At 43.7% G+C, this 26,455-nt stretch overlaps 2 protein-coding genes across 3 annotated transcripts in view; one reads left to right on the top strand and one right to left on the bottom strand.

Annotated features, from left to right (window-relative positions):
- The window catches only part of supt3h (SPT3 homolog, SAGA and STAGA complex component), a 90,629-nt gene extending 89,602 nt beyond the window's left edge, over nucleotides 1-1,027 (bottom strand). The window contains exon 1 of one of the 2 annotated variants that reach the window (XM_042072212.1): nucleotides 911-1,027. The gene's annotated coding sequence lies outside the window, so the exon portion shown is untranslated. Of the gene's footprint in view, nucleotides 1-900 lie in introns of both variants that reach the window. The other variant, XM_042072211.1, reaches the window with a different exon arrangement.
- runx2a (RUNX family transcription factor 2a) overlaps nucleotides 1-25,064 on the top strand; it is a 44,767-nt gene extending 19,703 nt beyond the window's left edge. The window contains exons 3-8 of the mRNA XM_042072208.1: nucleotides 936-1,198; nucleotides 2,652-2,808; nucleotides 6,635-6,739; nucleotides 18,583-18,759; nucleotides 20,176-20,337; nucleotides 23,911-25,064. Coding sequence (XP_041928142.1) covers nucleotides 936-1,198; nucleotides 2,652-2,808; nucleotides 6,635-6,739; nucleotides 18,583-18,759; nucleotides 20,176-20,337; nucleotides 23,911-24,407 — 1,361 coding nt within the window. The 3' untranslated portion in view covers nucleotides 24,408-25,064. The remainder of the gene's footprint in view (nucleotides 1-935; nucleotides 1,199-2,651; nucleotides 2,809-6,634; nucleotides 6,740-18,582; nucleotides 18,760-20,175; nucleotides 20,338-23,910) is intronic.
- Nucleotides 25,065-26,455: the final 1,391 nt, after the last annotated feature.

Here is a 26,455-nt window from a genome sequence, read left to right as displayed (position 1 = left end):
TACCTACCAGTGCGCTAGGTATTACAAGGTCACCTTCGCCTAAACCATTCTATCTAAACTACACAGGAAGGCTAGGAATAAAGACCGGAGCTTTTTAGTTAAAGGTGATAATTTCACAGTGGAAATACGAGGTTTTGACCCGCGCCAAACAGTAGAATTCTTCGATTTATTTTGATGCGGAGAGATGACTGGCCTTACGCACCACGTGCTCCGGTCTCATCAGCATAATATTCGTCCTGGTTCTGCTTATATATAAACCACAAAAACCTGAGCCGTAGAAGTCCCTGCCTCCTAAGACAAACCACACAGAGAGACAAAAAACTGCGGGTTTACATCTCCTTCATCTGTCTGACCGCAACGTGTGGGATCACCTTTTTAACCCTTAAAAACTGGGACTCCTGTTATGCGAGAGAAGTTTAATTCTTTAACACATTTCTGCTCAGACTTCGAATTGTTTTCGCTATTTCACGCTTTCGAGTTTCTCTTTGACGCAGCCACTCCGTCTGATTTACGCGACGTGCCCGTCGATATTTGTGTTGTTAGACAGCGTTGGATACAAGATGAAACTTATTTATTGTGTGCTTTTAAGCTGTATTCACGACATCATCGCTGAAAAGAAAAAATGACCACAGACCATTAACATCACGGGTCCATTTCAAGAGGATAAGCTGTTTTTGCCTCTGACAGTTTTCATCGTGAAGTTCAAGTCCAACATAGTTTTTGCACACTGATGAGGGAAGATACGCGTTTGAACGCTTTTAGCCTTTATCAAGGACGCTGAAACTTGTGGTCTATGCATCGATCGTAAGCTATAACCTTATGGCAGCGTAGCGGAATGCTCATCTCCCAAAAGACTCCGATTTAAAAGAAAACCTTCGTATTCTTCCTAAGTGTCCTTACCTCTACTCACAGTGTTGTGATGCGCATTCCCGTAGATCCCAGCACAAGTCGGAGGTTCAGTCCGCCGTCCAACAGTCTTCAAACAGTCCCCGGGAAAATGAACGATGTGAACACAGCCACGACTCAGCAAGACGGGACCTCAGCTGTGCCGAGACTTCGGCCCCACGACAATCGGACGATGGTAGAGATCATCGCGGATCACCCCGCAGAACTTGTTCGGACGGATAGTCCAAACTTCCTTTGCTCCGTATTGCCATCGCACTGGAGGTGTAATAAAACTTTGCCTGTTGCTTTTAAGGTAAGACGTGTTTTTCTTTGTCTAGCAGTGAATGTGTCTTAATGTAAAGAAGAATAGATTAGCCTATGATGTTTTCACATTTACATCTGAGATTGACCCACTGTTTGGATTGTTTTTTGAACAGATAGGCTATGTTTTCTCCAAAAACAGTAGCCCCATATCCAAGTCTAGGTTAGTCTAATTAAACTGACTGTTGATAATGGGGTGAATGAGATTGGTGTGACAGGCGTAGGCGATGGTTAATTATGGTTTTGCATCAAATTGTTAAGATGGTTCGAAGGGGTTAAACAAATAGCTTTAATCCAGGTACAAGCGTCGCCAGTGTTTAAAAATAGAAATGCCACCGCACTTGCCCCACCGCAATGATGGAAACTCCTGAAATCCGAGAGAGCCGCGCTATTCATAGCGACAAACGCATGCATCTTTAATAAAGTTAACACCTATGACTAAATAATATAGGCCTAATTACACGTACAGTACACTAACTCCGATTGGATTCACCAAAAAAAGTTTTTGTTTAAGCGTTTTCTTATCGTTAAATGGTTGAACATCCCTAAACCATAGCCAGCTGAGCAAAAGTGGACGAGATTGTATTTTTAAGTTGGCACGCAATCAGGTATTTGAACATGCAGGTTTACATGAAAAATATATGGCTCATGCAGTGGAGGATTTGCGGAAATGCAGTCTTTATTTTTGAAAAACTTAAATTATGGTATTTTTAATTTAGCCCTTAATTAAAGGGCTAAATTAAGTGCCTGCAAAATCACATATTTTTTGTTTTATAGCAATGATATTATGAACCATGTCTGACATTTTGTTGTGGAGTATGGTCCTCAATAACAATTATTTCCTATGTAAATGTTTTAGCAATAAAACATTGTGGCCATTGCGATGGAAAAGTTTGACAAAAATCACTGATAGAAAATACAAATATTATATATAAAATAGACGTGCTTACTGCCAAAGTATGGATTTTCTTTGTAAACAAGAAAACAGGTAATTCTTCCACAGTGCATGGTCGTAATCCATGAGTAAAATCACTGGTCACTTTTCAATGTCAGACTATTTTCTTGCCTTTGAAAAAAATATATTTCTCAAACTAAAAAAAAAAAATTAGGCCTACCATGACATGTTGGAAAATATATATTTACCACCAATGTTTTTGCTTGCTCTTTTAGCCAATATAGTCCAGTCATATACACATACAGCAATGACATTGGGTCATTACCACATTTATGCATGCCATCCTCTGTATGTATTTTTATGATTGAATGTGGAATAACATAACAGTCATTTAATTGTTTAAAAAACTGTGTTGTTATTCTTTGTAAAGGCATTTTCCACCTGTGTATAGTGAACTCTAGTTCAGCTTAATACAAATTATCTGTGGCTCACTCTCTGTGTCTGAAAGTCTGTTGTGACTCTCCTAACGTTTCCCCTCTGTACTCCTCAGGTTGTAGCATTAGGGGATGTGCCTGATGGGACAGTTGTCACAGTTATGGCAGGGAATGACGAGAACTATTCGGCAGAGCTCCGCAACGCTTCAGCTGTCATGAAGAATCAAGTCGCTCGATTTAATGACCTGAGATTCGTGGGCAGGAGTGGTCGAGGTTAGTCCAACAGTACCCATAACACATCTTATTCCCCACTGTGCAATAAGCCAGAACTACAGTGGTTTACCTAATAGACCCCATGTACACCAAACCGCATACAGCAGTGCATGCTCACAGAGGAACAAATAAAGCTTGATTGCAATAATTCAGCCTGTAGATAATCTATAGAGATACTAAACCACTTCTTAGGTCAAGTGGAGACAATTTCTTTATCGTTTAGTTTTTTTCAAAATGACCTCTCAAACTCTGTGGCATGAAAGGCAAAAAAAGAAATGCCATGTTGATATTTCTAATTACATTGATCAATAACAGCTGTATTGTGGGGCAGGTCTGACCAGCAGATTGGCTGTAGACTTTAAAAGGGCTGAAAACAAACAAAAGGGTTGTGTCTTTTAGCAGCTTTTGGCCCAAGTGAGGAGAGTTTGTCTTTGAGTAGAATTCTTGCGCCTCCCTTCAGCAGAATGAAGAAAGCCGAAGGGTGTGTTCCATCGCTAACAGAATTTTTGTTCTGAGCTTCAAATTGCTACTGCTGCAAAAAAGAAACAGATATGTGTCTGCACACACAGATATTGTATAAGTATGCACACATACTCAAATAATTACATATAATCAGAACAGGGTTCATCATTCGGTGTAAGATGGACCGTGCGTTATTGCTCGGTCAGGATTGTGTTGACTGTGAATGGACTACAGTGGATACAGTGCAGTGCTTGCAGTCTGGTCATGTGTGGATGAATGCTGCTTTTGATATGGGAGCAATTATGCCCCCCATCCCCTTCTCCAAAAAAAAAAAAATGAAGGGAAAAAAAGAAAAAATGCATCTACATGAGCCCTGTGATCCTGTCGGAAGAGCCCCATTGAAGACGTAGGCCTTTGAAGAGGACAGCAGCCGGGCTCACTGAAGCTAGAGGCAGGGCAAGCAAAGTGTGCGTAGTCTAGACTTGCCTCCATACCTTCTACAGACCCCTCAAAGTGGAGTTTGACACACAGCACACAGCAAAGTAACTCCAGAAGGGCCTCTTGAATCGATTACGATAGATAAACAGGAGAAGGTGTTTGGTTTTGAAGTTTAAAACAATTTACGCAAACGCATGATGAAGCCGGAGCCCTTGATGAAGCAATTAGAAATGAGACTTGAGGTTTTTTTTTTTTTTGCTCCCTCTCATTCAAGGGACTGCTCAAAAATAAATTAATGTTTGCTCTGGCAGCATTGACAACAGCTAACATGTTTCCAAACATTTTTCTCTGTAACCCCCCCTCCCCACACACACAGACACACAGAGCAGAGACACCCCCCCCCCCATTCCATTTTTGATGGATTGGTATGTGTGTGTGTCCATGGATTGGTATGTGTGTGTGTCCAAAAATACATGGTCATATACATAGAGAATTATAGTGCTCGCCCTCTTACTCGCTTTCCTGTCACGCTTGCAAAAGCAAACACATACACACACACACACACACACACACACACACACACACACACACACACACACACACACACACACACACACACACACACAGATGCACAATGCATCTTTAACACACATACACACATGCACTATATTTAATTCACACACTTGCACACAAATTCTTTCTCTTTCTCAAACACACCTTCACACACACTCATGCACAAACAAACACCACTCCAAACACACACACACACACACACACACACACACACACACACACACACACACACACACACAGTCACCGTCTTACACACAGACTGCATGTGTAAGTGTTATCTTCTCCCAGAGTGAAGGCTTTAAGGCCCGCATGAGTCCCATACCTCTACAGGCTTGAGTTTCTCCTATCTGTGTCAGAAGATCTGTGGGAGGAAGTCACACAGCAGATAGCAGAGTATTCGTTATTGAACATGGGAAACAATACTGCATGCAGGGAGGGAGGCTGATTAGAATGAGATATAAATTATCCATGTAAACAAATCAGGAACACAAATGCCATGACCCACACACCGAGACACACAGAAACACACACACACACACACACTTACACACACGCACACACTTACACACACGCACACATCCTGTCTCACACTGTCCCTCTCACATTCACCTTTGTTTAGAGATCATGATGTTTGAATATGTGTTGGTCAATTGAGAAATAGTTGTGGGCAGCATGCGAATTACTCAAATAGTTTATTTATGTTTGTTTATTTGTTTTATCAAACAGTGCTTGAGACAGAAAGCAGTGGAGATTAGAAACATATCAATCAAGCATCCTTTTAAATAAAAGAACCTTCTGTTGCTATTTTGTTGCTAAGTGTTGCTATTACACTTACTATTACAGTTTATATCGTAGGTTGATTTTGTGTATTTTACAAAACACACTATACAACCAACAAAAGTAATCATCATCATGTAAATCTAAAATAAATAAATCTTTGACCTAACATTGATCACCTCATGTTACTACAAAACCTTTAAATCTGACCACACCTCAAGAAAAGCTACAAATCTGATTAATCATTTTCAGCTCAAAGCTTTTTGTGCTGTAACTGTCTATTTCAAACATATTACATCACCCTTCCAGTAAAGGCATGTCTGTACGTCCAAATGCTGTCACATGTATCGTTTGCAGTCTGGGATAGTCAAAGTCTGGCAAATTTGCACATGATTAGAAAATATGTGTTTCCTGAATTTAGATTGAGTCAGATAGGGCACAGAACTGGATCAGAGAGTCTGATAATGGCAACCACAGTTCTATCACCGTTCTTAGACCATGAGCCAAAACAGTGCAGCAGTAGCAGCATAATCGAAGCAGTATTAGAAGGCAAGCATCGTGGAAGACACATGACGCCAAGTGTGGCTAGCAGCTTTATTAAGTCACCCATCTTTTTCCACCCACCTCTTCCTGTCTCTGCAGCAGATTGCAGGCCAGAGAGCGTGCCATGCCTGACTTCACGGCATACTTTACAGATTACTGTTGCTGCTGAGTTCACCACTTTGACAAGCTGGGCTAGTCAGAGTTTTTTTCTTCTTTTTTTTTTCCTATAAGCAGTGGTCTTCCTCAGAATAATAAAAAAGAAACTCTCACTACATGAAAAGGTCGTGCGAGGCTAGAGAAAGCGAGAGAGAATGAAAGAGAGAGAGGGGGAGAGAGAGGCAGAAGTCAACACAGACGTGTTTGCCTTCTCACCCCTCCCACTGATTTCTACACCATGAGGCCATGGGGACTGTAGCTTTGCTACACTTCTCTGCTGGGCGGCACACACACACACACACACACACACACACACACACACACACACAGAGGCACATTAGTGTGTCTCCACGCTTGTGTATGAGTATACAGCCTGGTAGAAATTACCATTAGTCCACATTACAGCAGCCTTCCATACACAAGTCACGTTTCCTCTGTCTCTTGATTTATGTCAATATAATAACATATTTCTTCTGTCCCTGACACCTTATTTCCGCTCCCAAATCATGAAATGATACAGTGTTACATTACACCATGAGATGAGTGTTACACACTTTGAAGGCACTGTATGAAAATGACTTCACTTTTCAATGTTGCATTCATTAACCCAGAGATGCAGATGACAAAGGCTTGTGAACTTGCTCGAACTTATCAATTATACAGTGTTAACCATGTAAGTGTCATTTTGCCCCCATCGCCACAATCGACTATTGTTGGCCTTTCTTTTCTAGCCATTAACTCCCCGGCCAACTCTGCTCAAAGCCCACTGTCAGCACTATCACCACAAGGCGCAGCGCAAATGGGTGGCCAACACTGAATGTGTGGCATTGTGCACACGACTAATGGTGCCTGAACCTCTTTTTTGTGTGTTTTGCAGGCAAGAGCTTCACGCTGACAATCACAGTATTCACGAACCCACCCCAAGTGGCCACTTACCACCGAGCCATAAAGGTCACCGTGGACGGCCCGCGGGAGCCTAGACGTGAGTACCCCCCTCCGACCGAGAGAGAGAGAGAGAGAAAGCCTACCGTCATGTGATAATGATTAGCCAGCACAAAGAGGTGCACGGATCCAAATGCCGTGTGCGAGATGAATGATGCTGTCTGACGTTGTCGTTGTAGCTGGTGTGCCGCAAACCACCCCCCCCAAACCCCCCCACCCCCTCCATCTCATCTCCATCCAGAAGGTGGGATGAAGGGGCTGGCGCTGCCGTGAGTGTGGCGGAGGGCCGGGGGAGGAGCGGATGATGGATGGACCAGTGCATGGATTGTGTTAGGGTCCGGCTTTTTAAAGATGGATTCGGCATGGCCCCCGAACGCACAAAGATGCCTTTTGTGTGAGCGAGAAAGAAGGCACTTGATTTCAAGTGAGGGGCAAACACAAACACGTGTGTCCAGCCCTCTCGCCTTGCGAAAATGTTTACTGTATCAGCATCTCTGTGTCCGTGTCCCACGGAGAGCGTCACCACGGTGACCAGCGGCCAGGCCGCAGTGACCCCTGACCCCCCCACCCCGGAGCTTAGCTTTTTTGTCGCGCTCTCTCATTCGCTAGCATGCTCACACGCTTCGATTTCACCCACTGAAACCATGATACCGGGGTTTTGTGAGAGCAGGCCCGTGTGTGTGCCAAATCTACACTGGGGTGGGCGCTGTGAGAGCTGACAGAGAATTCGCAAAAATGTCACATCTTGGCTTCAAGTGAGAGGCTGCCAAGTCGTCTGGCCCGACTTCTCCTATGGAGGAACTGGAGGCCCAGGGGCGCAGCAACCAAATGCAGATTTAGTGTGAAACTCAGGGGAGGCTATATTTAATAATGCAGATTATGAGACCTTCGCTGCACAATAGTCGTCTTGTTTTCTATAGAGACAGAGTGAGACATTTTTTTAAAAAGAATTTTCCCATAGCAAAGCAATTCCCTTATGGAAAAGTCAGCTTATTTTTCTCACTTAGAGAAATTTTAGATGGCAAATCTATCCTATAGTTATAGTTATCCTGTTATTATGAAAATGTAGACTGTCATCACAATTAATGCTCTGACTTGCATATGCAGGGTACCTCCTATGTGACCAGGTCCAAGTCATACATAAAATATGTGGCTCCATTTTCACAAAAAAAGAAAGTTTAGGTCCAAATTTTAGTCTTCACACCAGGGCCTCATAAGACACAGAAACCCGTAGGCTGCCACAGACATCTTTGATGTGGCACAGCAGGGAACAAAGACCATATAATATTTTAGAGTCTGCAGTAAGTATTGACCTTACTATTATAGGCTAAAAAATCTACAACACATGAATCTGCACACATCAAACTGTCTTTCACTCTGGTTGTGTTGTAGGGTACTAAAATTCTGCACTTTCTGATAGTAAACTTGTAGTAGTCTGATAGTAGACTTGTAGTAGTCCGATAGTAGTGAGTGGTGTCATTGTTCTCATATGCTTTTTCAGATTATCAAGTCATTCACTGATTAATTTCCTTTAATGGTGATCATTGTATTTCCTTTAGTGATGATCTCATTAGATATTTTATTGTATTCACTATGTGGTAAATATCACTGTAAGATGAGCATTACGAATAACACACAATGAATGGAATAGTATGAGTGTCACATGCAGAGTAGAGGTTAGAATTAATGCAGTACAACAGCAGGTTGTATAAAGTGACAGACATGGTCAACAGGCTTTCAGCTCGGAGGCCGGTCTCTGATGTCATTCTCGACCCTGAACTACTCTGTCATGAAATATGCAAAGGAAACTGACCGCTTCCTTTTTTGAGTGCAGATCATTCTCTTGGATGTCATCATTGTGTCATTGTGGTGCATGATGTCAGGAGTTATTTGTGAGTTGATACCATGTTATATACACACACACACACACACACACACACACACACACACACACACACACACATTTTATGTGAAGACTGCAATATTGGGTAATATAGTAAATCTGACTAGTCTGTGGAAGCATCAACTGGTGTGCAAAAAGAAGAGAACTATTCAGTGCAACAAGTCTGGCACACAGCTGTTGCGAGATGTGCCTCTGTTCATGAAACACACACACACACACACACACACACACACACACACACACACACAATAACATTTGCATATGTATATTTTCTTTATCCAGTACATTTTTAAATTCAAGGCTCAAAGTTAGTGCTGTCACGTTACAAACAATGGTCCTCACACACACACACACACACACACACACACACACACACTTCTTCTCTCCATTAACACATCTGGCAGTAGACATTTGGAGCTGCTTCATACCAGTGTGTGATCATTCTCATCGTCATCATCATTCATTACGGGATTAAAGTTGCCCTGTGGCCTCTCCCAGGGCTCCTGCACTCAGCCCTTTGATCCTGAGTCTCCTTCTGATGCCTGTATTTTTACTGGAAATACCAGTAGACAACTTCCAAACATCTTTTCCATGACTGTAAACATTAGGCTTGTCACACAGCTGTGTATGCGTGTGAATCTGTGCGTGAGTGTGTGTGTGTCGGTGTCTGTTTTGTGTGTGTGTGTGTAGGTGTGTGTGTGTGTGTGTGTGTGTGTGTGTGTGTGTGTGTGTGTGTGTGTGTGAATGTGCGTGCTTGAGGCAAGTTGAATTATAAACAAAGTCTTTATTAATTTTGATTCATCTCCTGCTGGAGAATAGCACGCCTGCGTGTGTACACACAAGACAGAGTTAAGACAGTTAAAACAAAGATCAACACACACAACTTGTCAAGTAGCATTTGACTGACTCATTCCTCTTCAGGTTGTTGGCTGTCAGTAGTCGGCTGTCAGTAGTCATTTCTTTAGCTACCCTAGAAGCTGCCCTTGTTTGCTTGTTTTAGTTCAGTTGGAGTAAAGGCCTTCACCTCCATGAGGGCTGTGCAGAGCAGGCTGATGTATTGAATGCAGCCGTGGCATCATGCTACATCCACGTGTTAGGCAACGCTGAACTAGAACTTGGTGTCTCAATATCTTGGCTGCAAAGAGGCTATATATGTCAGCCATTTCTATCATTCCCTATCTACCTCTCTCCATCTTCTCTTTTGGCATTCACCTCTTTCTCATTCTGTCGTCCCTCTCTCTCTCCCCCCTTCTCTCTCTTTTTCTTTTCTCCTCTCTCTCTATCTCCCCCTTTCTCTCTCTTTCTCGCCTCTCTCTCTCCCCTCTCTCTCTCTCTCTCCCTTGTTCTCTTTCTCATACATGCAGTTGCTAGGACGCAGGCAGGTGGCCAAGCAGGAAATGACACATGCAGAGACATCTAGTGTTGTGCAACCTCCTGTTAGTCTGATGCGAAGCTGCCTCTGCCTGCCTGTTTATGCATTCCTCCGGTCCGGAACTCAGAAAGAGAGAGAGAGAGACAGAGGAGGAGGGGGGGTAGGGAGACAGACAAAAATTAAATGTCTGGATCACTGGTTCATCAGAAGTGCTAAACAGTGCCCCATTGTTTTGTATTTATTCAAAGTATTTACTGGAAAGGGGGAAACTGCATAATGAGTTAAGTAAATTAGTTTGGACATCAGTTCATCTTTAAAAATCTATTATGTAAATGTGTCTATCAGATTCTTATTTGGGCATCACTGACAAAGCTAAGCTGCATCTTAAATGGAGACATACTGTTGTATTACAGCTCATTTTTGGCCAATTTGGAAGAAAAGACTCCTTGTGTGGCTCAGGTTTGCAGCAGCAAAAGCCATCATACATAGAGGCTCAGTTCTGAAGGTTGGAATCCTTGTTTATTCCAACGAATAAGTAGTCAGTGAAAATAGAGGGGAGTCCAACTATTAGAACTCTTAAGCTCCAAATATTTACTAGCATTACATACATAAATGCTATAAAAAAAGACAGAAAACTTTTGAAAGTATTGTGTAAAGCTAATACTTTGCCAATCTGGAAGTCATTGACTGGAGTCCTGGGTTGTTCTCAAAATATTTTGTTAATTGAATCCCCATATCACCATGTGCTGTCTCTGTTTCCCACTGGAGGACTATGGGGTAATGTGTATAAATATTTAAGCTCATTTGCCAACACTGAGGAGGAGGGCAGAGCAAAATTGCTTTTGTTCACAGACAGCCTGAGCAGATAAGTCAGACAGGAACGGCGGTGTCAGCACTCATGCCACTGAATGGCGAATGCTCTGTTTGTTTGGATCATGCCACCAAAGCCTGTCACTATAATCTTAACATGAGGAGAGACAAGGCACAATGGAAGTTGGCAAATGCTTCTGTATTCAGTGTTTGTTGACTTCCTGGAGGGAGTAGAATGCTAGCTGGCACAGATGGCAAAACCAACCAACTTGGACAAGTCCGGCTCCACTAGTATGGCAATTGTCTGTGTAAGGGGTTTGATATTGATCACATCTGAAATTTAGGAATTGGAAAATTCTTGTTGTGTTTTTGGAAAAAAAATATTTGCTGTGTTATGCATGTAATAGCCACATTGTTTAGAGACCCAAAAACAGAAGAAGAAGAAAAAAAAAGAATCGTACTGAAATACGACCTCCCCTCCTACCCCTTCTCCTCCCCTCCTACCCCCTCTCCTCCCCTCCTAGCCCCTCTACTCCCTTCCTACCCCCTCTCCTCCCCTCCCCATTTTCTGTGTTTGACAAGTTTTGGTCCATGAGTGGCGTGTGTGTTGCGAGCCCTCCCTGCGCAGGCCTGGGTTAGAGTGTGGTGTGCTGAGCACACAGCGCCTGGCGTCAGAGAGGGGACTGTAATTATCTGGTGCGGCGGGCTTAGAGGAGGCCCCAGCTGGTTATTAAAAGTCATTTGGCTAATAGGCTGGGTGGGGATGGTTGGACCAGGAGACCATTTATAGAGGACCCACTGTTGTTTCTACCACTGTGCCCGACTGTTTAATGTGAGCAGGGCTACCTTGGTGTTTTTGCTTGAGAGCGCTTTAAAAGTTCAGAGTAAGCCACCCAAGCTCAGATCGAAGCGGATATCGGCGGATCTGGCGCTTATTCTCGGCACCCTGATGGACAGCGATGGCAGATGTTTTCGTAACTTTCAGAGGAAATGGAATCTGTTAATTATAAGGGATCCACACATGAAATGTGGCTCTTTTTATGAGCAGGCGAAAGAAATACTGTCGCCTATTGTCACTGCGCTGTAGCACACATAACGACGCATATGAAGCCAATCAGAAAACTGTTTATGGAATGTTGGCTGGCTCCATCCACTTGGTTTGGATCAAGACACTCTGAGAGGAGTGAGAGGCAGAGATCCAGTTTGGATGTGTGCTTCCAGTGTGTGTGTGTGTGTGTGTGTGTGTGTGAGAGAGAGACAGAGAGAGAGTGGGTGTAGGTGGTGGGGGGGCTTCAGATGACATTGAATCTCGGTAGAATGGAGAGAATGTTGGGCTTGTCTCCTCGTGACAGCATGATCTGATGAAGTGACACGTCCAGAGTCACTGGAAGTAAAAGATGTTGCCATTTATCACCACGGCGCTACCACGAGCCAGTCTTTCACAAGCAATTACATCTCGTGATGTTGCTCTTTTTGTTAGCATTTGTCCTCACCGACTTCCAGTGTGGTGTTGTTCATCCAAAGGCCCATCATGTAGTTGCGAAGGATTTGTGCTTAGGTTGTTTAAATAATTCAGATCACATACACACCCAATACACCTACATGTTTATTTTTTTTTGCAAAGGCACTTAATTTTCCAAGCTTATTCCTAAATCTGTTTTGACTGCCAGTCAGACGGCTGGAAAAGCACTATTGTCTGGCGCAGGGCTCCAATAAAGCAGTAGCCAGACAGTCTTCAAAGCTTCACCTCTGTGTTTGTCAGCTTACAGAGGCTGGTAAATGACGTCAGTGGGGGCACTCTTCACTCCTGGAGTCTTTCCTCCCACCTCTCTTTCCCATTCGCTCCGTCTCCACTCGTTTGCTTTATTTCCTCTCATTCTTTTGTCCTTCGGTTCAAAGGAACGATATTAAAAGTGTTCAGCAAACCCACATTTCATGGAGCGGCCTCTGAACATGACAAATCCCTTTTCTATTCAGGTGTTTCTCTTCCCTGCTGACTTTTTTATGCTTGTTGTTTTCTTACAAGTAATCTTTTAAATCGCAAGCGGAGTCATTACATTTTGAGACCGTTTATGTAGACTAGCCAGTAACTTAAGCCCCTAATTTTCGGAGAATTATTTCACCGTAGATTTCAATAGCCACCTCTGCCTTTGAACATTCGGAGCATGTCCTGACAGGTAGGCGCACATGAAGTTGGACTAGCAGACAAAAGAAAGAGCAGTCCATAGAAAATAAACACCACTCAGGACTAGCTCATTTGTGCAGAATATCTGGTTGTACTTTCCTTTCCCTTGTGCACCTCTGAGAGCAGAACGCCAGTTTTAAAGAAAAGTATGTTACTGTTGCTGTTGGCAAGTGAGAAACTGTGAGCTTTGTATCAACGACAGGAGGCTGACAGCCTCAGTCCGAGCCGTACAGTAGGGTAAAATACACCTTGTCTTTTCCAGTGCAAAGCCATAGTCTGTTGGCCCCCAGTGAGTTCACTGGACACCACCGAAGCAAAGCCTTATTTTCCGTCCCGCACAATGTAGGAATTGTACAATACATATTCATGTGCGAGAATATTTCATCGGCTCACTTGCATGGCGCACGTAGAGGTAGTGAAATCTTTAGCAGTTCACCCGAATATATCTGACAGGAGGCTTAAAGCTCATGTGGGATGTTTATCCCATGAGGAAGATCCTTGGCTTGAATCCCTGCAATAAATATCTGCAGTACTTCAAAAACACTTGCTAGACTTACACTGATATGTGCTCTCCGTAAGCTAGAACCAACTTTTGGACTAAAGCAATTTATGGCATGAGCTCAGTAAGCAAAATTTTTGTACCGTTGTAGAAACTCATGCAGTCAGTTTGACAAGGTTCATATTAGGTTTCTGATTAAGTTGTCAGGGTCTTTTTGTTCGTTCATTTTGCTATGAAATTAATTTCTCCTCATTTTTCAAAATATAAAAAACAAATTCTTATGGGGGAAGTGTTTTTTTTCCATGTTTGTTTAGCAATGCTGCATTATGTCTGACTCCTGAAGACAACCCGTCGATTTAAAAAGAGCCCTGCTAGCGTGTGTGCCCTCTCTTGGCCTGCTTCGCTTCCTGAGGCCTGGAACACGCAGACCACACAGGCTTCTGGCCATGGGCCAGTGCAGCTTGGCTGGCTGCTGTTACTCCCTCTCCTTCTCTCCCTCATTCACTCTCTCTTCCCCTCTCTCTTTTTCTCTCTGTGTCTCGTTTGCTCCCTGTCTTAAACTTCTACGTTTTAGCCCCCGCTTATGGACCCTTTCAGGAGAGTTCCATTCTCAGCATCATAGTTGGCCCCACAAGACTTCCTTTTTAACATTCCATATGTTATCTTAATGCAGAGGAAGTAGATTGGGGCCCAAATAGAACGTTCAAGCATTGTTTTTGTTTACCTTGTTGAAAGGGTCCATAGTAAGATAGTTAGTGCAGACTGTCTCTTGGCCTGCCCCAAGTCTCTTGTTCTATCTTCCAGTCCATTCTTTCCCCTCCCTCTCTCTCCCTCCCTCCCCTTCTCTCTCTCTCTGTCTGTCTCTTTCTCTCCCTCTCTCCTTCTCTCTCTCCCTCTTCTCCCTCCCTCCCCCTCTCTCTCTCTCCCTCCCCCTCTTTCTCTCCCTCTCTCTTTCTCTCTCTCCCTCTTCTCCCTTCCTCCCTCTCTCTCTCTCTTTGTCTGGCTCTCTCTCTCTCTCTCTCTCTCTCTCTCTCTCTTGCTGATAATTTCACAGGCTCCCAGTGCATAGCTGCCATGTGAAATAATCCATTGTTTCAGTCTTCAGAGGAGTGGGCTCTCCCCACACCACAGCAATTAAAGAAATTAAATCTAGACGGATGTATGTTTCCTTTTCTTCTGCCATGCGTTTCATTCCCTGTGTCGCCACCGGATGATTGATGCACACTGACGGCCAGTGAGGCGATATTTGATGTTAAAAGCGTGCTTGTGTTTAACGTGCGGAGGGTGTTATTGCAGGTCGTAGCGCTATCAGATGGCAATTTCACATTCGCTCGGGAACGCTGCCAGCAATACGGCCTTGCTGGATTATTTACAGTCTGTGGTGCGGCAGATTTGCATGAGAAAGACAAAGCTTTCATAGTCTCTTGTTTTTTTAACAGCAGCTTGGTCCCGTCTTTTTTGCATTGTCCATTTGGTGCTCGAGGCACTCATTATTTTCTCTGCTTCAGGTTGTGTCTAAGGTGTCAGCAGACCTCTGACCGTCCTTCAAGTTGAGGTATGATTAGGTGCATCTACTTCAGAGCGCTTGAAACTCATAGCCCTTTTTAAAGTATCACTATCCATTGTTACATGAAGCTCAATAGGCCTTTGTTGCACGTGTAACATAAAAGTGTGACTGTCAGGGACTTTCCATTGTTAGCGATGAATCATGCAGGGTCAAGGCCAAGATGCCCCCTGGACTTTCAGTTGAAAATTTAACTGAAGATCAAAGCCACATTCGCCACTGTCTGGGGTGGGGGAATGTGGGTGTCTGAACTTAGTCTAAGTGGGGTTTTTTTTTTTCAATAAGATATGCACTGACGCATAAAGACTAGTGTTTCAGTCCCTCCAGAGCTTCCATAAGCCAACATGCGCACAGCCGTTACTCATGGCTGGCCAAGTGTTATGGCATATCAGGCACTGCCATCCTGGATTCACTGATAGCCATCACAGTTTACAAGAGCATTGTTGCACAAGCATTATCAGACTCTAGTGCCTCATTTGTCTTGAACACACACACACTCTCGCTCTCTTACTCAGGGAATGAACACACTCTCTCACTCTCTTACTCAGAGAGTCTGCTGGAGGATGCGAGCAATTCTCACAGGTCCAGTGAGCACAGCAGGCAGACTTCTCCAGGCGCTGGTAATTAGCCTCCTCCATTAGCGCCGTGTTTCTGTGGCGTCAACCTCCTCTTCCTCATCAACCAGAGAGCCCTAATACCTCAATGTGCAGATCAACTTAATTGAATATAGAAAAGGTCTTTGTGGAGTTCATGATCCTTTTAATTCTGCGGTGAGCGAGAAGCTTACCACAATACACACACCAGAGGAAGAGTCAGCAGCCCATTAAACTAGTTTAAATGGAGCTCAACTGGTTCCCCCTTTCAACAGTAAAGCCAGTGGCTGATGGCATGGGGGAAGGGGGTGGGCTATGTTTTTATTTAGCCTTCTGTGCTGAATGCACCTTGGGATTAATCTTGCTCTGTGTGTATAGGCCCGCTTTCTCTGAAAGAAGGACAGCGAAAGAGAGAGAGAGAGAGAGAGATAGAAAGAGAGAGAGTTTGTCCCTGAATAAGGCCAGCTTCTCAGAAAGTGTTATTTGCTCAGCTTAGCCGTGAAGCACAATCAGGTTTTGCAGGATCGGAGGTAGCGCTAGCTCGAGCGCTGCCAGTTGGAGGCCGGCCAAGCTTCAGCAGGAGTTTCTCTTTTCTTCTGTTTGATATTTACTTTACAGCCATTCAGGGCAGCCAACCAGGGGCTAGACAGACAGGCACGCTCTGAGTCAGGGGAGACAGAGGCAGAGAAGCACAATGAGAGAGAGAGGGAGAGAGAGAGAGAGAGAGAGAGAGAGAGAAGGGGAGAGAAAGGGAGAGGGAGAGAAAGGGAGAGGGAGGGGGAGAAGAAGACAGAACCAGAAAAAAACAGACAAAAGGGACTTGACTCACAAAGTCTCTCTTTAACTTCTATTATCCTCTTTTATTGACGCATACGTTCAGACTAAACCAGTGTGTGTCCCTATGGCCTTTTAGAAGATTATGCCCAGTGTGTCCATGGGATGGTACGGCGGCTGTTCCCCTGGGCAAAGCCCACTGAGTCCTGGCTGTCTCACAGAAAGGTGGGCATGGCGTGACGGCTCTGAGGGATGGGCCTGTAATCCTTTGTTGTCATACTCCGGTGGAGAAAGTTGCATGCATGTGTTTTAATCTTCTTCTTCTTCTTCCTCATGGCAGTCAGTAAACAGCAGAGGGTTTTTTTTTCTGAGTGAAAGATGCTCGAGCGTTTGAAATAGTTGACGCGTATGTGCTGAGTTTGTTTTGGCTATACAGGACCAATGCTGCGTCATCGCTCCCTTTTACAGGATTTTCCGACTGGCTCAGATTCTGTCTGTGTGTGTGGGGGGGGGGGGGGGGGGGGGGGTCGCGAGGGGGGTTGGGGTTGTCATCATTGAGTGTCTTTTACTGTTGCTGTACCTACACTTTGTCTGTAAAACCATCAAGGCCAACTCTATGCAGGCAGTTAGAGACTGTTTTTAATTCTTCCATGTTTCACAGTTGTCATTTGTAATACTTATACACTTTATGGTAAGAATGTATGATACAGAATTAATCTTTTAATGTATGATACAACATTAATCTAATGTATGATACAGCATTAATCTTTGAAACTAACCATGGCATAGATTAACCCATGGGCGTAGATTTAGGGTGGGACGCTAGTCCTAATCAATCAAAAGGACTAGTCCTAATCAATATTTTAAGATGACAAAATTGTCCCCACCAATATTTTAGCGAACTTATTTGTGCTGCTGATCATTCCGACAGCCAGCACAACAGTACAAAAAACGTCGTCATATGATTTGCTGAAAAACAGAGGGGGAGGGGGAAGGGTTATCTGACATGCACGCTACAGTAGGCCTACACGCACGGAGAGTGTCAAAGGCTACTTGTTTGCACCGGCAGTCAAAGCGAGCGGGTGTGTCAACGACAACGGTAAGTTAGGGCTGTCTGCCAATACATAGCAAAAAGGCCAGAGTAAAACATTGTGATATTCCCTTTGCCCTTCAGCATGTACATCTTTGCCCCTTTTTGTGGTTTGTAGATCAGCTTTGCCACCCCAAAATACGAAGCTTTTTCATTGCAGTTTATAGAAATAAAGTGATAAAAGATAAACTGGTGCATTTCCATACTCATAAATGAACATTGCGAGACACTTATCTCTTCTATGATCTCATCCCAGAAAGATTTTCTTTGACTTGTTAGTTTTTTTAACATTTATTTTATCTAATGACATAGCAAACATGCTGAATTGAATCCACATATCCTTGCACTTGCGAAACTAAACAGGCACTCAATTAGATTTACACACCAAATGTAGACAAGATATAGACAAGTGTAGCCTAATAATTTAAATATCAATATGATGTAATCAAATGACTAAATATGTTTAGCTATTAGTAATCATGTAGATCATAAAATACTATAAATAATTATCAATATAAATTTATAGTTTATATGAATTCCAAAATATGAAAAAGAAACCTACGACAACCATCACTTTCTATGTGTGTGTGTGTGTGTGTGTGTGTGTGTGTGTGTGTGGAGGGTCAATCAAATTCTATGATTACCACTGATGTGAATGATCTCACAAATCACTCAAATCAAATTTTAAAAAATCGCAATAGTATCGAAATCGAGATTCTTCACTTGCTATTGGTATTGAAACAATAATGTTGGTATCGTGACAACAGGAGTTGTGGATGTGTCCCTACCAAAGCTGAGACCAACGCCCTTGGATTAACCACATCAGAACAACTTTCTTTGTCAAAATCCTGACTGTGATCTTTACCTCAGGCAAACAGATGGCATGGCATATCAATCACAGGATCAGATGATGTTATGTTGCTTTGCTCTCTCTCTCTCTCTCTCTCTCTCTCTCAAATCAATTCAATTAAATTCAAGTGAGCTTTATTAGCATGACAAATATTTTCTGCATTGCCAAAGCAGAACATTTAAACATGAGGTTTAACATGAGGTCATAGAGAATGTTTGGAGTACAATCTCTCTCTTTCCCCAGGACACAGACAGAAGCTGGAGGACCCACCAAAGGCCGGCTTGTTTTCGGAGCGCCTGAGCGAGCTAGAGCGCCTCCGACAGACCACTATGAGGGTCGCCGTGCCAACGCAGAGTCCACGGCCATCACTCAACACCACGGCCAACTCCTTCAACCCACAGGGTCAGAATCAGATCTCAGGTGAGAGAACAGTGATGTAATTGTGACAGTGTGAATGAATGAATGAAAGGTTGCACTCATAAAGTGTGTTTTTTGACACATGCCCTCTTAGATACCCCAAATGGTTTTGCATACACTGTATTACAGAAACTTTTCCCAACACCACAAATGTGGATGGTGTGGCAGCACCTCTGACCGCTGCTATAAGCTGTATGGTGGGGTGACCTTTTTGTTCTAGTTTGTGAATACTGTAGGACACCTCAATTGGAAATAAATCAATTTGGGACACTACCACTAGTTACCACATCTTGTCTTCACATTTGGTATATCGGAACCCTTTTATAAGAACTGTGAGTTGGAACCTCAGTTTTCCATTTCGTTTGAAGGACGCCCGATGTGGCCTCGACCATTTCCATCCCAACTGACCACCATTTGAACACAACCTGAAAGTGTAAATACTGGTTGGTTGGTTAACATATTTTTGTTAGTGTGTGTGTAATAATTTCTCGCCTAAAATTGCTTATTACCTGATCTATCACTGTCACCTGACTGCTCCTTCTGATCCAGTGCCACAGCGTTCATGACTTAACATGCAGGCTAAGGAATGCTATAGTGACACACTTCCACTCCACTCAGCCTTGCCCTTATGAGAGCATGTTGTTTCAATCGAATCTAGCTACTCATACTGATGAGTAGAAACAACAAAAAAAGACTATGACCTTTTATGGGTGAGGAGGAAAGATTGTGATTACAATTGCACTGCATCACTTGAGTCCACTAAGCATGAATACTATTGGACAGTATGTGTTTGCTTGGCACAGTCCATTCACATGCCATGCTATGCCATTCATGTATTCATTGTCATCTCAGACAGCCATTTGTCATTCTTTTCATGGCACAAATGCCAATTTTAATTAAATCTAATATCTAATCTCAAATCATATCTAGCAAATGCAATGTAATATACGTTACAGTAATATTGTCTGGGGTGATTAGCGTGGCAGCAAAGCAGTCTTTTGCTCAATAGTGCATAACTTTGTGCTCGTGGGAAGAACACTCCACCTCTCTGGAAGGCCTCCAGATGTGATCCTGTTCATGGAAACACCCTGTCAACGGCATAAATGCAAATGATTAGGCAGAAGACATACTTGGATTGTGCAGACTGTCGCTCTGCCAAACCACTTCACACCACAGTCTTATTTATTTTTCAAGACACTCCTGCACTCCAAACCTGATTGAATAAATCACTATCAAGACCTTATCTGCTGATATAAGCGTGCTATCTTTATAAAGTTAATGTTTTATCTACAGAATTTTATCTGTATATTAACATGCTAACTTGCTAACGTGCTATGAAACTGTGATAGGTTAGGATTTGCTGTGTAAGTGGCTGTAGGAGTTGTTCACTTGGTTGTGTGTGTGTGGTTCTCCCTACAGACCCTAGGCAATCGCAGTCCTCTCCGCCCTGGTCCTACGAGCAGCCGTACACCCCTTACCTGAGCCAAATGACCTCGCCTTCTATTCACTCCACCACGCCCCTGTCCGCCACCCGAGCCACCGGCCTGCCCGCCATCAGCGATGTGCCAAGACGGCTCTCAGGTAGGGGAAACTCCCTCTCGCCTCTCACCTCTCGGCTTCAAAGAGCCGCCGTCTCAGCTGACGCGGAGACCTACACGAAGCAGTTAGGTCTTCTGAGGTGTCTGACAAGGCTCCTGTTATTTAGGAATGTGTGTGTGTGTGTGTTTGTGTGTGTATGTGTGGAAGGTGTGTGTGTGTGTGTGTGATGGGGGGGGGGGTTATGAATGTGGGTGAGTAGGTGTGTGTGGATGTGTGTTTGTGTGTGTGGGTGAGTAGGTGTGTGTGTGGGTGGATGTGTGTGTGTGTGTGTGTAGGTAAATATATGTCTGTCATCTATCTCTATACCTGAGAGTTTCAAGTTCACAAGGAGAATGAGTGAGCAGACTTAACTAGCTGAGGAGTGATTGCATTAACCGTGTGAACTTTTCTCAAGTCTGTCTGTCCGTTCTCTACCCCCTCACTATGCGTTGGAGCTTCATCAAAGACCCTTCTTTTCTCCACTTCAACTCTCGTTTTGTGAGCAATCGTTGCACAGAAGAAATTGCCCTCGAGCCAAATGTCTTCAAACCAATGGCACCTTTGTGAAAGAGTGAAAATCTGAAAGAATATCTCTCCACTCCCAGTATCCCTCCAGTTAAGGTCTTTGAACTTGTGAGAGTCTGTCTTTGAGACGGGCATTAAAAGGAACAATAAAAAAAGAATTGAGTTTCTGACTCACAGGCAGCAGTAGATATATGCCTCTGTGAAAGCGATTGTGGACATACAGAATGAGAGATGGCCTCACAACTATGCCTTTTACTAAATAAAGAAGTAATCCCCTCCCCCCACCGCCACCCCCAACTCAGGGTTGGTTTGAAACAAACACATAGACATGTTTGCCTTCGATACACCTGTTTGACTCTCTGCCAGGTTTTCTTTTTTCTTTTTTTTTCTTCTTTTTTTCTCTCTCTCTCCTGCCTTCTCTCCACCCTAACTGTTTTCTTGGTGCTCAGAGCGAACGTGAAAGTTTCAATTACCTCTCGGCTGTGTGGCTGTTCGTTGCCTGCAATTTTTTTTATTATTTGAACCGCGGCCAGCTGCCTTGTTGGGTTTGATTAGTTTAGATTTCATCCTCCTTTCATCTCTGAGATGTCAGCCTTTGTTCTACCCTCAAAGAGACACGCGCACCTCCCTGGTCCTAACGCCCCCCTCATTCTTCGCTGAGTGCTGCCTTAATGGAGCTCAGACTGGCACCGGCATCCGGTGTAGCCTCACCAGCAACAGATGCTGGGGCGGGGGGTGGGGGGGTTCATGGGCCCGGCCTTGCCCGCCCCACTCCACCTCTGCCTGGGGGTCATGCTCAAATATGCCCCCCGGATGTTCCCATGCTTAAGTAATAAAAAATGAACAGGCGGGCACCACTGCTTAATACATTGGAGGAAAATCTATTCCTGTATTTATTCAGCCATGTGCTGGAAAGTAGTTTCTTTGTCTTTCTGATGCAGATTAGGTGAAATAAAAAAAAACCTTGAAGGAAGAAATTGATGGATCAGAATGTAATGTTTGTTCAAAGTTACTTCTCGGGCTCGATTATTTCCTTAATACCAATGGATCTTTGCCAGCTCAGGCTAAGCTCAGTTCCCTAGTCCTCTGCAATCTGGCTTGTTTCCCTCAAAATCACCTGCATCAACATGACAGGATCATTTTGCATAGCTTGGCTCTGCGTCTTGGCAGTTGGCTCTGGTGAGCAGGCCATCCAGCCTCTATCTCCCTCTTGGAATAGGTACAGAGGAGAGCGCCCTGTTTTATCTTGTTGTCTCCTTCTACGGAGAACTTCCTTTTTCATCTGAGATGGCCGCGATCTGATAATGCGAAGAGACACCGTCGTCATAATTGACCACACATGCGGCCCCGGCGCACATCTGCCGACGTGCCACTCACGGCTCCGTAAACACTCGGCTGCAGCAGACGCGCTGACAAAGAGGACGCCTCATGATTTATGATAAGAGGGAATGCACCTCAGCACCAGGGATACAGGGCAGGGAGGAGACAGCACAGAACGACAGCAGACCCCAGAGAGGGAGAGAGAGCAGGAGGGAGGGAGGGAGGGAGAGAGAGGGAGTAGATCAGTGGAGGGAATCAGGGGGCAAAAGAGCATCCAACAGCCTAGCAGCAAAGCAATGCCACGCGCAGATGAGGAGAGAGGAGAGGAGGAGGAGGAGGAGGAAGAGAGAGAGGAGGAGGAGACGGCCAGTGGAGAGGAGAGCCACAGGAGGACGAGCGGACAGTCTCACTTCTTTCTTCTCACTCCCCTGCGCAGTGTGCTGGTAGCCACAGCCCATTAGTGGTTTATAATTTTTAGAAAAGCCAACAGAAGGTCTGAAAGAGCAGAACTGCCCCTTTTCTTTGGCTAATCGGAGACATACAACCACATCTGAGGGGCCTGATTATGCATCCCATGGAAACTGTTTTTTTTCCTCAAAGTGTTTCCATATGTGCACCCGATTTATCCCTGAGATTTTTTGGGGTTGTACTTTGATATTCATACAAATGCATGCATCCACACACACACACACAAACACGCACAAGCTGGAAGATATATTCAAAACATCATATAGACAATTGATTGTATCACAACAATGCAAACTGGCCAGGACAAAGATGGCCTTCCTTTACTATGTCTTGGCATTCCTTTACTTTTAACCTCCTTTACTAAAGAGCTGCTTTCACAAAAAAATCAGGTTTCAAGTAGCCATGCTCACATTAGCCATATGCACGTTCTCGTATTTGTCTGTGCACAAGATTACACTCAGTGATGCATTCAGTCTTGCTGATATCATGAACAGAAGTCGTGTTCTATCTCAATTTTCTAATCTCTTTGTGAAACACTGGTCCGGCTGTATCTAGGAAAGGCATTGTCATTATGAGTCAGTGGTATTTTCATCTATAACGTTCAGCTGCTGTCACACAGTCACATTCTGTGCAGAAACTTTTGTATTACCTGTTTTTCCACAGAAGGGCTGCAAATTTCCAATGCTTTCTCCTTTTAACTAGTACATCATGTACTGTACCCTATTCTGATTCAGTCTCTCTAGACAGATTGTCTTTTAAACAGGAAAAATTGCAGCAGAGACTGCATGAGTTGGTCCCCACTCCCTTTGACCAATCCTTTCCAGTAATTCTTAACTAAGTAATTATAGTGTGCTTGACAGAACACTCGCCTTCTCTCACTAGGGAGGCTCATAACTCACCTATTTTTGCTCAACAACTAATTCAGAGGACGCCTGGTATTCTGCAGCATGAATAACAAACCTGACAGGCTGTCATTACCATTACGTCTTGCAGTGTTAGAAATTAAAGTATATAAGCCATTGCTTTGAATGACTCAAATGGTGCAGTGATTTTGTGTTCATGTAAGATGTTGTGACAGCGCCCCCTAATGTCAAAGATGAAGTGCCTTGGAATGTAGAGGACGTAGATCAGAACCTGGAATTTCATGATGAATATATTGTATTAACATGTCCTGAATAAGTCTCTGAATGTGTAGTTCGGGCTAGCTACTGGGTCTCCACTGTGATACTAAGCTGTTTCTGTCTCTCTCCCTCTGTCTGTCAGGTACCTCTGATCTGAGCCCATTCTCTGCTGACCCACGCCAGTTTGAGCGTCAGTTCCCTGGTCTCTCCTCGCTGACCGAGAGCCGCTTCTCCAGCCCTAGGATGCACTACCCGGCCACATTCACCTACACGCCCACCCCGGTCACCTCGGGCATGTCCCTGGGCATGTCCACCACCACCCACTACCACACCTACCTGCCTCCGCCATACCCGGGCTCCACGCAGAACCAAACCGGGCCGTTCCAGACCAGCAGCACTCCCTACCTGTACTACGGCGCCTCGTCCGGCTCCTACCAGTTCTCCATGGTCCCGGGGGGTGACCGCTCTCCGTCCAGGATGCTCCCGCCGTGCACAAGCGCGTCCACAGGTAGCTCGCTCATCAATCCCAACCTCCCCAACCAGACGGACGGAGGCGAGGCAGACGGGAGCCACAGCAGCTCCCCCACAGTGCTCAACTCCAGCGGCAGGATGGATGAGTCTGTGTGGCGGCCATATTGAGAGACACCAAATATTTTAGAACGCAATGGAAAAATAGACCTGTTCACTGAGCACTGTTTGCCTTGAAGTAAAACAAGAGCGTTTTTGGCTTTAAGTGGCTTCAACAAGTTGTTCAGAATATCCCTGAAGTACAATCGTTTGTGTCAAAACTTCAGTTTTAAATACTCTTCTTGGCAGAAACATCAGTGTGTTATTTACTATTACACTGTTGTCATATATTTCTAAATCCTGTTTTCAACAAATATTTATCCACAAAGGTACCAGCTTTTGATGCATCCCTGAGGAAAGAAGGGAACCATTCAAGGCATTACAGTATATAGATAAACCTGACATTCCACTGCAGAACCAGTGATAGCTGCACAGTCAGTCACTGAATTACTGAACTGACGTAAATAATGTTTATTACGTGAATATAATTTTTTATTTGACTATTGGCTGAGTATATTTTTGGTACTAACTAAATTTATTTTGCATTTTTCACACTGAATGCCTGTTTCTTTGATATTTATGCAAGTGAGAGAGGATAAGTTATGCTCACCAGTACCGGCATTAAGTAACTGTGCTCATTCTCTCTAATTGTTTTAATTTAAAAGTAAAATTGTAGCAGGAATGGTACTGTTTGAAAAGCAATATAATAAAGCCATAGCGATCTTTAAATTATGCAATGTTTTGGAATGAAACTGGGTTTTTGTGGACACTTAATAAATGTTATTATATGGAACCTCTCATAATAACTTAATTACCTATTCTCTTTTGTAATTTAAAAAAGCAGTTTTATTGTAAAATAACCAAATATGCTGAGGTACATAAGCAATGAAGGTCAGAGAAATAGATGTCAGACTGTTTGCAAGTGAAATACTTTATTTATGGGGTTTGTTTGAAACTCAAAGTCTGATCATCTAATCTTTAATAAGATAATGATAATGAATGATCATTAGATAATGATCTTAATCCTCACCTGATATATGTTCAAAATAACCTTGAGACTACACTGAGTGATGCATATCATGTCAATGAAACAACGACCAACTTAACCAAGGAATGGCTCTTCCATGATGATGAAATTAATATATGCAGTTTTGTGAATGGAGAAGACCTAGTCTACCCTCCGCTCTCTGTCCAAGTTTGTTATTGTATGTGTCTGTCAATTTAATTTATTCTGAATCTCTTTTTCATGTCCTTGAGTGACTATAAACATGACCAAAAAATGCTTATTCAGCTGTTGCCTCAGCCTTTTCCCCAGTGTATGTACAATTGACAATTGGCTTGTAGGTCGGCTACTGTATAGTCACCACTGATACAGTGCATTGCTGTAGGATAACTTAGCAGACCAGTGCGTGATGCATGTAAAGCGGTAAACTGCTCCTTCCAGCACTTCAGGTTTCACCAGCATTGATTGCTCCTCACGTGCCCACTTCAGTCATGTCATGTCCTGGGCTGCCCTTAAACTGGAAGACCGGACACTGACGCCTCAGACTTAACGTTTAAACACTAGAAAACTCTCACTTTATTTGAAGTCATTGTGCAGTGTATGCTGTGTTTGGTCGCTACGGCTGTGTCCTGCTTTTTTTCTTTCATGCCCTCTGTTTGTGTACTTGTTTATGATCTGATCAGATAACTGATTGAGTTGTTTGTGAGTTTAATCAAGGACTAAACAATTCAGTTTGATTAAAGTGTATCAGCACTTAAACATTCTGTGGGAGAAGAATGCTTGGTAGGGGACAGCGGAGTGCCGAAATCTCAATTCATTACCTGTAGTTGCTTATGAACAATACTGAACACAGGCTCATTAAGGTACGCAAATACCTTTCCCACTGTCTGCAGGACAGTATGGATGTGCAAGAATTTTAGTGTTCAAGTTCAGGCACGTAAACAATCTTCCTAAAGATAATATGTGATACCAAAGATGATCCTGCTTTGGACAAAACAGCATAGTCCATTTGAAGTCTTTTGGACTTTGGGCTGTGAAGGGTCAAGGGGTGAATTCTGTTTATATAACAAACATTAAAAAAGTCAAGTGGTACTTTATGAAATGTTTACTGAAATGC

Source organism: Alosa sapidissima, chromosome 19 (assembly GCF_018492685.1).
Source record: "Alosa sapidissima isolate fAloSap1 chromosome 19, fAloSap1.pri, whole genome shotgun sequence".
NCBI lineage: Eukaryota > Metazoa > Chordata > Actinopteri > Clupeiformes > Clupeidae > Alosa > Alosa sapidissima.
Note: the sequence above shows the minus strand (reverse complement) of the source record. Positions and strands in the feature narration are given on the sequence as shown.